The 14394-nt window shown below is 48.2% G+C and overlaps 1 protein-coding gene across 1 annotated transcript in view; it reads left to right on the forward strand.

Annotated features, from left to right (window-relative positions):
• The window catches only part of NSMAF (neutral sphingomyelinase activation associated factor), a 116539-nt gene that overhangs the window by 39158 nt on the left and 62987 nt on the right, over positions 1 to 14394 (forward strand). Inside the window, exons 11-14 of the mRNA XM_040433691.1 lie at positions 271 to 342; positions 1307 to 1415; positions 1828 to 2004; positions 9307 to 9386. Coding sequence (XP_040289625.1) covers positions 271 to 342; positions 1307 to 1415; positions 1828 to 2004; positions 9307 to 9386 — 438 coding nt within the window. The remainder of the gene's footprint in view (positions 1 to 270; positions 343 to 1306; positions 1416 to 1827; positions 2005 to 9306; positions 9387 to 14394) is intronic.

Here is a 14394-nt window from a genome sequence, read left to right on the forward strand (position 1 = left end):
CACTGCCAGATCCTCACTAACAAGCGCTCCTAAGAACGGTCGTTAGCTATCATCTGGCAGAAAATCTTCCCGTGTAATACAGCCTTCAGTCTGGCATGCTGATGGCAGAATCATTCGTACAAACGATCCCAAGGACAACTGATCGGTCGCAGTGTGGCTGATCATTGCCTCATGTGTATGGCCAATTTAAGACCTTTGTAAAACATATGATGCCAAATTGCATTATTATTTTTTTTATATATATTTATTTATTTTTCTAATTTTCTTTAGAAACCTGTAGTTCAAATTAGCCTGGCTGACATTCGTCGAATATATAAAAGGAGACATATGCTGATGCCTCTGGTAAGACAAGTGATAAGTAGCTGTTGGGTAATGGTGTAATTGGACGTGAAGACCCTGACAAGAAAAAGGGATAATAATTTGGTCAGAATGTTTCTGCTTTTAAAGGGGGTCTGTCACCTCCTTGACATGTTTTAAATTGATAATATAGCTCTGTGGGACACAAATACATAACACTGATGACACCTGGGTATCCCCATATTTGTCTTCCAGTTGATTCTCTTTTATTATCATATATTGTTATAATGTTATATCGTTGATGGATTTGGTGGTGCATATAGTATTTTAATAAAAAATAATACTCACCTCTTTTGAACTTGCCTTCGATCCTTCTCCGGCACGTCCTCGCGCTCCTCTGTAGTTTGGCAGTCTTCGGGGCGGCCGCGCATGCGCGGATATGTGTTTCTTGGTGCCGCTGCTAAAGTTGAGCCGCGCACGCGCGGCTCTGTTTTGGCTGCAGCACTAGGGAATGGGCTTCTGCGCATGCGCGGCCGCCCTGCGCCGTGCTCGTTCTTGATGACATGGAGAGGCCGGGCACTGGAGGTAGCTAGTTCTTCTGCGCAAGCGCGGCCCATGGATGCGATAGCCAAGAGGTGGCTGTATCCATGGGATACTAAACATATACAATGAGGTAGGAGGCAACAAATTTTAGGGGGAACCCTAAATTTACAAAAATGATAGATTTACAAAAATGCTCAATATTTATTAACTTAAACTATGATCACTGAGATGGGAATACCCCTTTAACGCTAGTGTGACAGTACCCAACGCCCTGTAATGCAAAGTTTTCTTTTATTCAAGAAATATTTTTTTAACATATCAAGGTGTCCATAGTCTTCTATATTCTTAGCTATAGAATTATATATGTATCTTCTATAGAGATTCTGTGGTTTAGTTGTGACAACCCCCTTTTATAATACTACATGATGTAATACTACATGATTTTAATAGTTTTAATGCCTTTTAGGGCCTGGAAGTGTTTTGTACTGAAAATGACCCGTGCTCAGATATATACCTCAAATTTTACAACCATAAAGATCGTGATGGGGTGTACTACTATATTGCTGCTTATCTAGGTTTGTTTTTTATGTTTTTTTCCTTTTCTCTCAAGTTTCTTTATTCATTTACTAAGATTTTCACAAACGCTGTGTGTAAATAGATAGATAATGTTGTTATAATCCATTACGACAACCAGATGCAATTTCTCAGAAAGTACATCCAGTGACTGCTGTCATGTTCGTGAAGGATGAAGTACATTACTTTTCCAAAGGCTATACGGTTCTTCACACAATTCATTCCACCGTTTTTCTTTATCTAGGGTGAAATTTCATTCTATTTTTTTTTTTTTTTTTTTTTTGTATGCTACCATGTGTTTCATATTATATAATTTAGTTATTTTATTATATGCTGATGTTTTTGCTCATTCGGTGTAAAATTCTGTCAATGGAGATGACATTGAAACTAATAGTTGTGTCTGGTTTCCTGCAGAGAATCATGTGACGGAGCAGACAGCAGACAGCTACATGCTTCAGTGGCAGATGGGCCAAATATCCAATTACCAGTATCTTTTACATCTCAATAACCTGGCAGATCGGAGCTGCAATGACCTTTCCCAATACCCTGTGTTTCCATGGATCATCGCAGACTACACTAGCTCTCAATTGAGTATAACCATTTCATCCACATTATTTAGCTTTTTACACTCTGAAGCCTTCTTCACGTTATACCTTCCTGAGGGGCATGGCCAGCACTGGAAATTTGAGTCTCTGTCCCCCCTCAGTGCACCTCAGTTTTCTAGTGCTGGCCATGGCCCTCAGTGCACCGAAGCCCTCATTTGTATTAAAGGGGTTCTGCAGTTTTTTTTAAACAGATGATCTATCCTCTGGATAGATTATCAGCATCTGATCGGCGGGGGTCCAACACCCGGGAACCCCTGCCGATCAGCAGTTTGAGAAGGCAGCGGCACTGGCAGTAGCGCTGCGGCCTTCTTGCTGTTTACTGCAAGCCCAGTGACGTCATGACTAGTATCAATGGCCTAGGCGTGGCTAATCTCCATTCAAATGAACAGCTTAGCCCAGCCCAGGCCATTGATACTAGTTTTGACGTCACTGGGCCTGCGATAAACAGTGAGAAGGCCGCGGCGCTACTGCCAGTGCCGCTGCCTTCTCAAACAGCTGATCGGCAGGGGTCCCGGGTGTCGGACCCCCGCCGATCAGATGCTGATAATCTATCCATTTTTATCATTCTAATAAGCAGGATCAACCTGACCAGGCAGTATGCCCGGGTTAATAGAGTTGATCCTGCCAACAGGTGCTTTTTAAAGGGGTTATCCCATGATTAATGTAAACATGAAAATCTGATACCCTATAGTACATGACAGTCTTGTTCTTACAAACTTAGAACCAGCCCTGTACCTCACATGGATCCAGAGATCTGCCTATTCATTGACCCAATTGCTCTGCTAGATTTATTTCAAGCTAGTAGCTTAGGGGGTATGTCCTTTCTGCTGCAGCTGGTGGCGGTTGAATGATGGTACTGAGCATGTGCTTCCATCTTAGTGAGCAGGACAGAGGAATTAAAAAACAAGCAAACAGCAGGTGGCGCTATGCAGATTTCAGTGAATAACTCAGTAGCTATAATAAATGTTTAATTACATGCAAATACAAAAGTTTTCCGATCCAGGGGCTGGTTTGAAAAATGTAGAATATTTTCCATGGCACAACCCCTTTAAGTTTTACTTTTATTTGTCTGCTTAAGTCTGCAAGATATTTGCAGGAATAAAAGCTAACTATGTTGTTCCCTTGTAATATGGCCTGTATTATATTTCCCATTGTGACTGTCACCCAGTTTTCCTAGGGTCCTGAGTGGCAAGTCTGCTAAGTTACTGTATGTACCAATATGGGATCTACCTCTGAATATTTAGGCTTATTTGATTTCACTCCCTTTTACAAAAAAAACAAAAACTAAAACTTACCAGGCTGAGTAAAAACGTTCTTATGCGATGTAAGAAACTTTGAAATACTAAATAATTCACATTTATAAAGCATCTGATTTTACTGTTGCCATCACCTCATCATTTTGCCTGCCTGTGTGGATGGCCCAAGTCTACCAGAAAGAAAGCTGAAGGGAGAATATGTGACAATGACAAACATTTGAAATGCCCTTTTCTCGCTTATATCATTGGGGGACACAGACCATGGGTATAGCTGCTTGCTGCCACTAGGAGGCGACACTAGGCTGAAAACTGTTAGCTTCTCCTCCGCCAGCTATACTCCCTCCGGCCAGGAGAGAGCCTTCAGTTTTTAGCTTAGTGTCGTAGAAGGCAGACCCCTTTGCAGGGTGGCTGCTATTTTATTTTTTAAAGATTTTTTTATTTTTATTTTCTCTTTTAGGTTGGGGGTCCAGGGCTACTAAGAGCTCTGCATCCCTGGGGGGGCTGACCGGTGCTTTTATTTCGCCGCTTTGCCCCCCACAAGAAGACAAAGTGGACCAGGAGGGCTTGACCGTCCTGCTCCCGCCAGCCATGGGGCCACCTATTCCCGCCCTCCAATCCGGTCCCTGTCACTTGTGCCAGGGACTGAAGAGGTGGCACCGCTGGTCTGTATCTGATGGGCGAAGAACACAGATGAAGACAGGTAAGTATGTCTCTCTGTGTTCTGTGTGTCACCAGGGGCTGGACTCTCATGACAATATGGACTTGGAGCACGATCTTTGTACCTGGGGACTTCCTGCATCGCACCTCCCCGCCTGTGCACCGCCGGCACGGGGGGGTTAAATCGGCAGCGAGAGCGTTCCTATGCGGCGGCCTTCCCCTCTGCGGCCTCAGCGATCGCCCTGGGAGACATCTCCCATTCATAAACCCCCTCTGTGCCTCTTGGCAGCTTGGCGGGGGGGGGGGCTTCGCGCCGGCGGTCAGTGAGGGAAAGGGTTAACTCTTCCGCCTGGCGGCTGGAGGGGGGTGGAGCCTAATTTTCCCGCCGCGCTCCCCTGTCCTGCCTGCTCCTTCCGGAAGTACAGAGGCAGTGCACATGTTTTCCACCCTGAGAGGATCGTCCTTCTCGCTGCAGATCGCCTCCCCGCGCATTCCTGCCCCAGGGGACACGTTCCAAGGGTTACTCTGCGCCACTCTGGTAGGACCAGCGCTGCTCCCCTCCTCTATACCTTCTCTGGCTCCCTGCTCTCGGTCATGTCGGACCCAGCGGATCCCGCGCCCCAGGTCCTTGGTAGGGCTACCCATTATGCCTGCACTTCATGCAATGTGAAGTTTCCTAGGGGTCAAGCGAATCCCCTCTGTGCCTCATGCCAGGCCACCCAGAGCGTGCCACCTCAGTCACAGTCCACTGACGTGCACCCTTCTGCTGGAAGTATGGAACTGGAATGGGCCAAATCCCTGTCCCGGGCGGTGACTGACCTGTCTAAGATCTCCCAATCCACCCTTTCCTTAATGCGTCGCTTGGTGGGGACGTCGTCACCTGCGCAACCTGCTCTCTCCCAGGGCGCACCATTCAGGAGCAGGCACCCCAGCAAGCGTCCCAGGCAGGACCGCCACTCCTCCTCGGATGCATCGCCTTCTCCCCCCCCCCCCCCCCTTCCCCAGTTCGCTGTCCAGGGCGCCCTCGTTGGTTGGAGACCATTCGTCCGGAGGAGAACTCGCCGAGTCGGACACGGACCTGGATCCGGACCGCTCATCCCAGATGGCCGCCTTAGTGGACAGTCTGGTTTCGGCAATCCGGGACACCTTTCAGCTTCAAGAGGAGGGCCCCTCTTCCAGTCACCAGGGAGTTTCTTTCCTGCGTAGCAAACAGGCTCCCAAGTCGTTCCCAGTATATGACGATTTTTCCGTCCTCAACACTAAAGCATGGGAACAGCCAGGTTCACGTTTCCTGATCCCGAAGCGGCTGGATCTTCTTTATCCGTTCCCCCCAGATTGGGTGGGTAAGTGGTCTTCCCCCCCTGAAAAGGTGGACCCGCCGGTGGCTCGCCTGGCCAAGAATACCACTATTCCGGTTGCGGACGGCTTCTCTCTGCAGGACCCCGTAGACCGACGGGTCGAATGGATGGCGAAGTCTATTTATTTTTTTCTGCCACCGATTCGGCACTCCGTCCCTTTTTCGCTTCAGCGTGGGTGGCAAAGGTGGTTTCCGAATGGGCCCTGCGCTTACATCAAGATTTAGATTCGGACCTTTCCCGCACAAACCTCCAGGCTCTGGCGGCCCAGATATCCCAGGCGGGGAAGTACCTTTGTGAGGCGGCCCTGGACACGGGTTCCATGGTCGCGCGGTCCTCTGCTTTTGCCATCTCTATTCGACGGGAACTCTGGTTAAAGCCCTGGCAGGCCGATTCTTCCTCCAAACGTTCCCTTCTCTCCCTTCCCTTCGCTGGTTCTCGTCTTTTTGGGCCCAAACTTGACAAAATCATTTCTGAGGCCACGTGTGGCAAAAGCACCCATCTTCCACAGCCCAAACCCAAGCGTTCTTTCCGACCACGTCCTTCTGCGCCTCGCCAGTCCTTTCGCCGCTTCACGGGCACCCGCCCGGTTTCTCCCTCAAATGCGAGGCAGCCCACCCAAGAGCAACGGCGGAAGCCTTCATTCAAGCCACAGCCCACCTGGCTTTCCCGAGCGCAGCCTCAGCGCTCTTCCTCTGGCAAGCAATCCCCTCATTTTCAGGAGGTTTGGCAGGCCCACGACTCAGACGCCTGGGCACTCGAGGTAGTCACTTTGGGCTACAAGTTGGAGTTCCAATCCATGCCTCCAAACCGTTTTTTTCTGTCCCGTCCCCACAGAGAGCCTTCTCGTGCAGGAGCCTTCTTTCAAGCGGTTCAAGATCTGCTGGTTCCGGCAAGGGAGCGTTTTTCCGGTTTTTACTCCAACCTCTTCACGGTGCCCAAGAAGGAGGGAGCGGTCCGCCCGGTGTTGGACCTCAAGAGGTTAAACCGTTACCTTCGTGTGCACCGTTTTCGCATGGAGTCTCTTCGCTCCATGATAGCTTCCTTGGTGCAAGGGGAATGGTTAACTTCCGTGGATATCCAGGACGCCTACCTGCACGTCCCCCATTGCGTCCCCATTCTGTACCTGGACGACATTCTCATCAAAGCGTCCTCATTCCGGCAGTGCGAGGAGAGTCTGCAGATCATCTTGGACACTCTCGCTCGCTTTGGGTGGCTAGTGAACCTTCGGAAATCCTCCCTTGTCCCGTCCTCCTCGGATTCGGTTCCTCGGTATGATTCTGGACTCCGGAGCAGCTCGGGTCCGTCTTCCAGCGGACAAGGTGAAGGACCTTCGCAGCGCGGTGCTCCGCTTGCTTCGGCAGCGCACAGTCTCCATCCGGACTTGTATGCGAGTGTTGGGCCTTATGGTAGCCTCGTTCGAGGCGGTACCATTCGCCCAATTTCACACCCGGTCTTTACAGCGAGCGATTCTCTCGACCTGGGACAAGTCCCAGGAGTCCTTGGATTGTAGATTTTCCCTTCCTCAACAAGTTTGGTCGGACCTCCATTGGTGGCTCTCCCCAACTCTCCTGGAGATGGGAAAGTCTTTTCTTCCGATCAGATGGACGGTCATTACGACCAACGCCAGTCTTCAGGGTTGGGGAGGAGTCTTCGGCACTCGGACGGCCCAGGGCGTATGGTCTCCGTCTGAGTCCAGACTATCCATCAATGTCCTGGAGCTTTGTGCAATTTTCCTCTCTCTGCGCCATTGGTCTCCCCTCCTGCGGGGCCTTCATGTCAGAGTCCAGTCGGACAATGCCACAGCGGTGGCATATGTCAACCATCAGGGGAGGACTCGCAACTCGAACGCCATGTCGGAGGCAGCGAGGATTCTCAGGTGGGCGGAGGCCCATGTTCCGGCCCTGTTGGCGTGTCCACATTCCCGGCGTGGACGGCGGATTTCCTGAGCCGGACGACAATAGATCCCGGGGAATGGTCTCTCCATCCGGAAATATTTGATGCTCTCGGTCATCGCTGGGGACGGCCAGACGTGGATCTGATGGCTTCCGGCCTCAATCACAAGCTTCCGTGCTACTTCGCCCGCGCAAGGGATCTCGCAGCTTGCGGAGTGGACGCGCTCGTGGCACCGTGGGACGGATTAACGTTCCTCTGTCTTTCCGCCGTTGTCTCTCCTGCCTCGGATCCTCCACCGGATCAAGTGGGAGGGCGTTCAGACCCTGTTAATCGCTCCAGACTGCCCGCGCCTGGCATGGTACTCGGATCTTGTCCTCCTACTAGGGGACGTTCCGTTCCCGCTCCCTCTCAGACCCGATCTTCTGTCACAAGGGCCCGTCGTCCACCCGAGTTTAGATACTCTTCGTTTGACGACGTGGCTCTTGAAACCTTCCTTTTGAAGCAGCGGGGTTTTTCCGATGCGGTCGTTCCTGGTGGCCATCACATCCATACGCAAGGTTTCAGAGTTGGCAGCTCTGTCATGCCGTGAACCATTCCTGGTCTTTCATCAGGACAAGGTGGTCCTCCGTCCGGTCCCTTCCTTTTTGCCCAAGGTAGTGTCAGATTTTCACCGCAATGAGGACATTGTTCTGCCGTCCTTTTGCCTTGGGCCCTCCCATCCGAGAGAGGTGTCGTTACACCGTCTAGATGTGGTGCGGGCTCTGTGGATTTACCTTTCGGCCGTGGCTCCCTTTCGGCGCACGGACGCATTGTTCGTCCTTCCGGAGGGGTCTAGGAAGGGTTTGCCGGCTTCAAAGGTGCCGGCTTCAAAGGTGACTATCTCCCAGTGGATTCGCTCCACTATTTTGGAATGTTACCGCGTTCAGGACAGGACGCCCCCTCCAGGGATCACGGCTCACTCTACCAGGGCACTTGGATCCTCCTGGGCTCACTTCCACCAGGCGTCGGCGGCTCAGTTGTGTAAAGCCGCGACCTGGTCTTCCCTCCACACTTTTTTGCAAAGTTTTACAGGGTTCACACTCTCGCTTCTGCGGACGCCGCTCTGGGCCGCCTGGTCTTGCAGGCTGCAGTGTGATGACTGTCACGAGGTTCTCTACCTTCTTCACTCTGTTTTGTGTTCCCTCCCCAGGGACTGCTTTAGGACGTCCCATGGTCTGTGTCTTCCAATGATATGTGAGAAAACGAGATTTTGTGAACTCACCTGTAAAATCTGTTTCTTGCTTGATTCATTGGGGGACACTGCACCCACCCCATTTGGGTCCGTTGACCGTGGAGTTGGTTGATGTTGTTTTTATCCTTCTGCTTCTCCTACTGCTTTTGCACAAACTGAAGGCTCTCTCCTGGCGAGGGGGTATAGCTGGCAGAGGAGGAGCTAACAGTTTTCAGCCTAGTGTCGCCTCCTAGTTGCAGCAAGCAGCTATACCCATGGTCTGTGTTCCCCAATGAATCAAGCGAGAAGCAGATTTTACAGGCGAGTTTCACAAAATCTCGTTTTCTCACATAGGGAACCCACAGCATAGGGCTGGTTGCGCAGCACGGGCGACTCCCAGCGACATCCATGCACTGCACGTCTGTTTTAGTAAATGCATGAAAGAGCAATTCTGGAGCATCATTTTTCTCATAACCCTGTGTTGTGCCGTTCCTCTGTTATTCCTCTTGAATATTTAGAAATAAATAGTTTGTTGCCTTTCCCTTTGTCAGAGGGGTGTGCGGCTACACCGTCTGGCACTGTCTGCTCTGATTGGACTGTGCCAGTTTGTAGGGGCACCCCCAACTGGTTAACACCAAGTTGTACATTTATTCATCATTTTCTCGGAACAATAAGAGAGGAGCCGAGCGCTTGCAGGCTGTTATTTCATGAAGAATACAAATATTTACTAGAACAGACATCTCAGGAGAGATGACAGGAACTCTTTGAGTTGCTTACTTCATGTATTTATGCAATACATTGATGTGAATTATTCATGTGTAAGATGATCACAAACTACTAGCCATGATTATGTATGGGTCACCACAAGACGGAGCAGAAGACCTTCCACTGATAATGTGCTTTGGTTTCTTTAGATTTATCCATTCCTGAAACCTTTCGAGATCTGAGTAAACCAGTGGGTGCTCTAAATAAAGACAGGCTTGAAAGGCTACTGGTATGTACCTACTGAACCCTTTATGGAAATTACCTGGTGAAAAGCAATCCATGTGCTTTATTGCCGGTCAAGCAGTTTTCTGGTTGACCATATTTTATCACAATTTCAAACTATTCTCTAAAGGGGTTATCCAACCCCTATAATGCCCCACAGAATTCCCAGGCACCGCATACTGATTATATGAGATTAATAGGAATAGCTCACTCCTATGTGATCAAGCAAAAGGTGCTCTAGTCCCATACACTGTTTCACCCTTACAGGAAAGAAGTTTTACAAAATATTGGGAATTTGGACTGGCACTCTAAATGTGTGTTTGGATATACCACCACTATAATGCATAGGTCATAAACATTTAATATCAAACAGTTAAAACCACAATCAATAATAAAATGGTGTGCATGCAATAATGTGTGCATCGAACCAGAGGGGGGGGGGGGGGAAATGGAGATCTAGAATGGCTGATGGGGCCACCCAGATTCAGTGCACTCAAAGTTCCTTAAGAAGATGTTTTGGTAGTTCACAAGTCTGTGTTAAACTCGTGTGTTACACAGTGTTAGGCCTCATGCACACGACCGTATTTTTTCACGGTCCGCAAAACGGGGTTCCGTTGGTCCGTGATCCGTGACCGTTTTTTCGTCCGTGGGTCTTCCTTGATTTTTGGAGGATCCACGGACATGAAATAAAAGTCGTTTTGGTGTCCACCTGGCCGTGCGGAGCCAAACGGATCCGTCCTGAATTACAATGCAAGTCAATGGGGACGGATCCGTTTGACGTTGACACAATATGGTGCAATTTCAAACGGATCCGCCTCCTATTGACTTTCAATGTAAAGTCAGGAGTCCCTATTATACCATCGGATCGGAATTTTCTCCAATCCGATGGTATATTTTAACTTGAAGCATCCCCATCACCATGGGAACGCCTCTATGTTAGAATATACTGTCGGATATGAGTTAGATCGTGAAACTCATATCCGACTGTATATTCTAACACAGAGGCGTTCCCATAGTGATGGGAACGCTTCTAGTTAGAATATACTACGAACTGTGTACATGACTGCCCCCTGCTGCCTGGCAGCACCCGATCTCTTACAGGGGGCTGTGATCGGCACAATTAACCCCTCAGGTGCTGCACCTGAGGGGTTAATTGTGCATATCATAGCCCCCTGTAAGAGATCAGGGGCTGCCATGCAGCAGGGGGCAGACCCCCCTCCCTCCCCAGTTTTAATTTCATTGGTGGCCAGTTACAATAGAGGGAAGGGGAGGCTGCACACTGGCCACCAATGATATTACAATAGAGGGAGGGGGGCCGGGGGGGGCCGCACTGGCCACCAATGAAATTAAAACTGGGGAGGGAGGGGGGTCTGCCCCCTGCTGCCTGGCAGCCCCTGATCTCTTATAGGGGGCTATGATATGCACAATTAACCCCTCAGGTGCAGCACCTGAGGGGTTAATTGTGCAGATCACAGCTCCCTGTAAGAGATCGGGTGCTGCCAGGCAGCAGGGGGCAGTCATGTACACAGTTCGTAGAATATTCTAACTAGAAGCATCCCCATCACTATGGGAACGCCTCTGTGTTAGAATATACTGTCGGATATGAGTTTTCACGAAGTGAAAACTCATCTCTGAAAAAGCTTTTATGCAGACGGATCTTCGGATCCGTCTGTATGAAAGTAACCTACGGCCACGGATCACGGACGCGGATGCCAATCTTGTGTGCATCCGTGTTCTTTCACGGACCCATTGACTTGAATGGGTCCGTGAACCGTTGTCCGTCAAAAAAATAGGACAGGTCTTATTTTTTTGACGGATAGGAAACACGGATCACGGATGCGACTGCAAAACGGTGCATTTTCCGATTTTTCCACGGACCCATTAAAAGTCAATGGGTCCACGAAAAAAAACGGAAAACGGCACAACGGCCACGGATGCACACAACGGTCGTGTGCATGAGGCCTTAGAAAGGAGGACACGTCTCCTATGAATAAAAGTCCACTTATTATCGCATAATTTTGAAAAAGTCTTCCCATATGGTAGCGCCTTATAAAAGGTGGATCCTTGGTTTCTGTAATCCAATTTTTATGACCATGAAAGTCCGGGCTCAATTTCAACAGATGTTTACATATAAGGTGATATCACACTCAATGTAGATGGGTAAATAAATCTTACCTTCCCCTTTCAGATTTAGGCTCGATTACATACCCGATACTGTTTCTGCTGCTGTATTCGTTATCCCAACACGCTCGCTGGTACGCACGCCGGCGTGTCACGTGGTTTTGCGGAAGGATCTCAACGTGTATTTCGCAGCAGAGTATCGCGAGAACTGATGCCGTAAGTCTGATAAGAGTATTTACTGTGGTTGGAGCGCTCCAATTATTTGAATATTTAGTCGGACTATGTAGTCATCTGTGTAGAGGCCTCTTATTAATTTTGATCCGATGGGAGTAGAAAGCTATCTACTCCCATCGGATCAACATGTAAACATCTGTTGAAATTGAGCCCGGACTTTCATTGTCATAAAAATTGGATTACAGAAACCAAGGATCCACCTTTTATAAGGCGCTACCATATGGGAAGACTTTTTCACAATTATGCGATAATAAGTGGACTTTTATTCATAGGAGACGTGCCCTCCTTTCTAACACTGTGTAACACACTAGTTTAACACAGACTTGTGAGCTACCAAAACATCTTCTTAAGGAACTTTGAGTGCACTGAATCTGGGTGGACCCATCAGCCATTCTAGATCTCCATCCCCCCCCCCCCCCCCTCTGGTTCGAGGCACACATTATTGCATGCACACCATTTTATTATTGATTGTGGTTTTAACTGTTTGATATTAAATGTTTATGACCTATGCATTATAGTGGTGGTATATCCAAACACACATTTAGAGTGCCAGTCCAAATTCCCAATATTTTGTAAAACCGCATACTGATTATACTTACCCCATCCCTGGCACCCGCTTCGCTCCTGATGCCCGCACGGCCGTGGCTGCATCTCCCCATCGCGCGGTTCAAAACATCTGGCAACGGGGGATCAAACAATAGCACACCGTGACGGGAACGAGCCTCCCTAGCATCACAGGTGACTCTTGGGAGGCTTGTCCCCGTCGTGGCCTGCTGTTGGCTGCCCCCTTGCCGGAGATTTTGATCCCCGCGACGGGGAGATGCAGTGGCGACCGTACGGCATCATGAGAGATGCGGGTGCCGGGGAGTGGTGTAAGTATAAGCTGTATGTGGTGCCTGGGCATTTTGTGGGGCATTATAGGGGTTGGATAATCCCTTTAAGTGGCTGTTCACACCATGTTTTAGCTCTCTGCTGAGCTCCGTTGATATAATTGATTACCTGAAAACTGTATTGAAACGTATTCCTCTTCAGATCCATTCACTTTAGTGAAGAAAAAAGTCCAAAAGATTAAACTTTGGACTCCGTTTGACCTGCTTTACCATATGTGTATGTCTTTTTTTTGCAGGGCACAATAACCTGGTAGATTGCGTTATTGTGTCCTCCAAAAAAGGAATGTAAAGCTATGCAAAGCAGGTCAGATAAGTCAAAGTTTAAATGGGTTGACCAGCCAGTGGTCTTATGCAAGATATGTGGGAGGCACTCGGTATCTGGGTTGAATATGTGTGGTTTGTGGAAATATTGAGGGATTGGTGGTATAGGTGTGGGTTGTGTTCTCGCAGTGGTATATAATGATCACACCATAATTGTAGCTATTAAAATTTTTTTAATTTATTGATAAAATTATAAAGAGATCAAAAATCGCACCCAAAAAAACGCAGCAGAAAAATCGCACATTCAACAAAAATCGCACTCACCATAATCGCACATTCACCAGATAATGCACCAATACCACACGTGTCTCAAATCATTTATGATGGACATGACCATTCCATCAAATATCCGATGAATACACAATTGCTCACCCCCTGCCATATTGGCACATAACACACACTGAGAAACTGACAAACCAGTAACACACCTATAAATGAATGTACAAAAACATGGGCAACCACACCCTGCAAACAGCAGCATCCACTCCACATTTTTACTGTCACTCCCCTTCATTTTATACCAATTGGAAAACACCCCTCCCCTTCCCTCCCTGGGGTGGAGCACCTCTACTTTTAAAAGCCAGGACATATCACTCTGCTGCAGGCGACTGAGGAAGAAGCACGGTGCTTCGAAACGCGTCTGACCCTGCAGCATCGCCACCCTTCAGTTCGCAATCACAGCACTTGGAAATATGATTAAAAAGACACTCGCACTCGCAGACTTGCATCGATACCCGCGCTTTTTTTCAAACTCCAAGCCGCCGCTCCCGCCCACGTGGGACGCCACATCATGGGCAGGTAGAGCAAGGCCGGCAAATAACACAGCAGCAGAATGGGTAATGTAACACTAATAGGGTGCCTCTACATTGAGCACCTGTCTGTTCTCCCCCCCCCCCTTTTTTTAGTTTGCAACTTATTTATTATATCGACATACCTAACCCGTATCGACATAAAGCTACGATTTTAGAGGCTATTCATATGTCGATCCTGCTACATGTGCACTTACATTTTTCTCCCAGCAAACCAGGCACTTGCATCGTTCCCGGCTGCAATCACCCTCAGCTGTAGCCATCTTTAGCTCCCCCTACAGGACACAAATGACATATCAAGGACTTTAAGGAACATTATATGCGAACTCTATCCTAACACATTAAGTGGACCGAAAATATTGTTCTCCATCAATTTAGATTTTAGATTTTTTTCTATATTCTTCGATTTTTATGTATTCTTCGAATTTCTATATTGTTCAAAATTTTCATTTCTTAATTTTTTTCATTTTTTGCATATATCTTTATAATTTTATCAATAAATGAGCATTTTTTTAATAGCTACAATTATGGTGTGATCATTATATACCACTGCGAGAACACAACCCACATCTATACCACCAACCCCTCAATATTTCCACAAACCACATATATTGAACCCAGATACAGAGTGCCTCCCACA

This window comes from Bufo bufo, chromosome 5 (assembly GCF_905171765.1).
Source record: "Bufo bufo chromosome 5, aBufBuf1.1, whole genome shotgun sequence".
Classification (NCBI taxonomy): domain Eukaryota; kingdom Metazoa; phylum Chordata; class Amphibia; order Anura; family Bufonidae; genus Bufo; species Bufo bufo.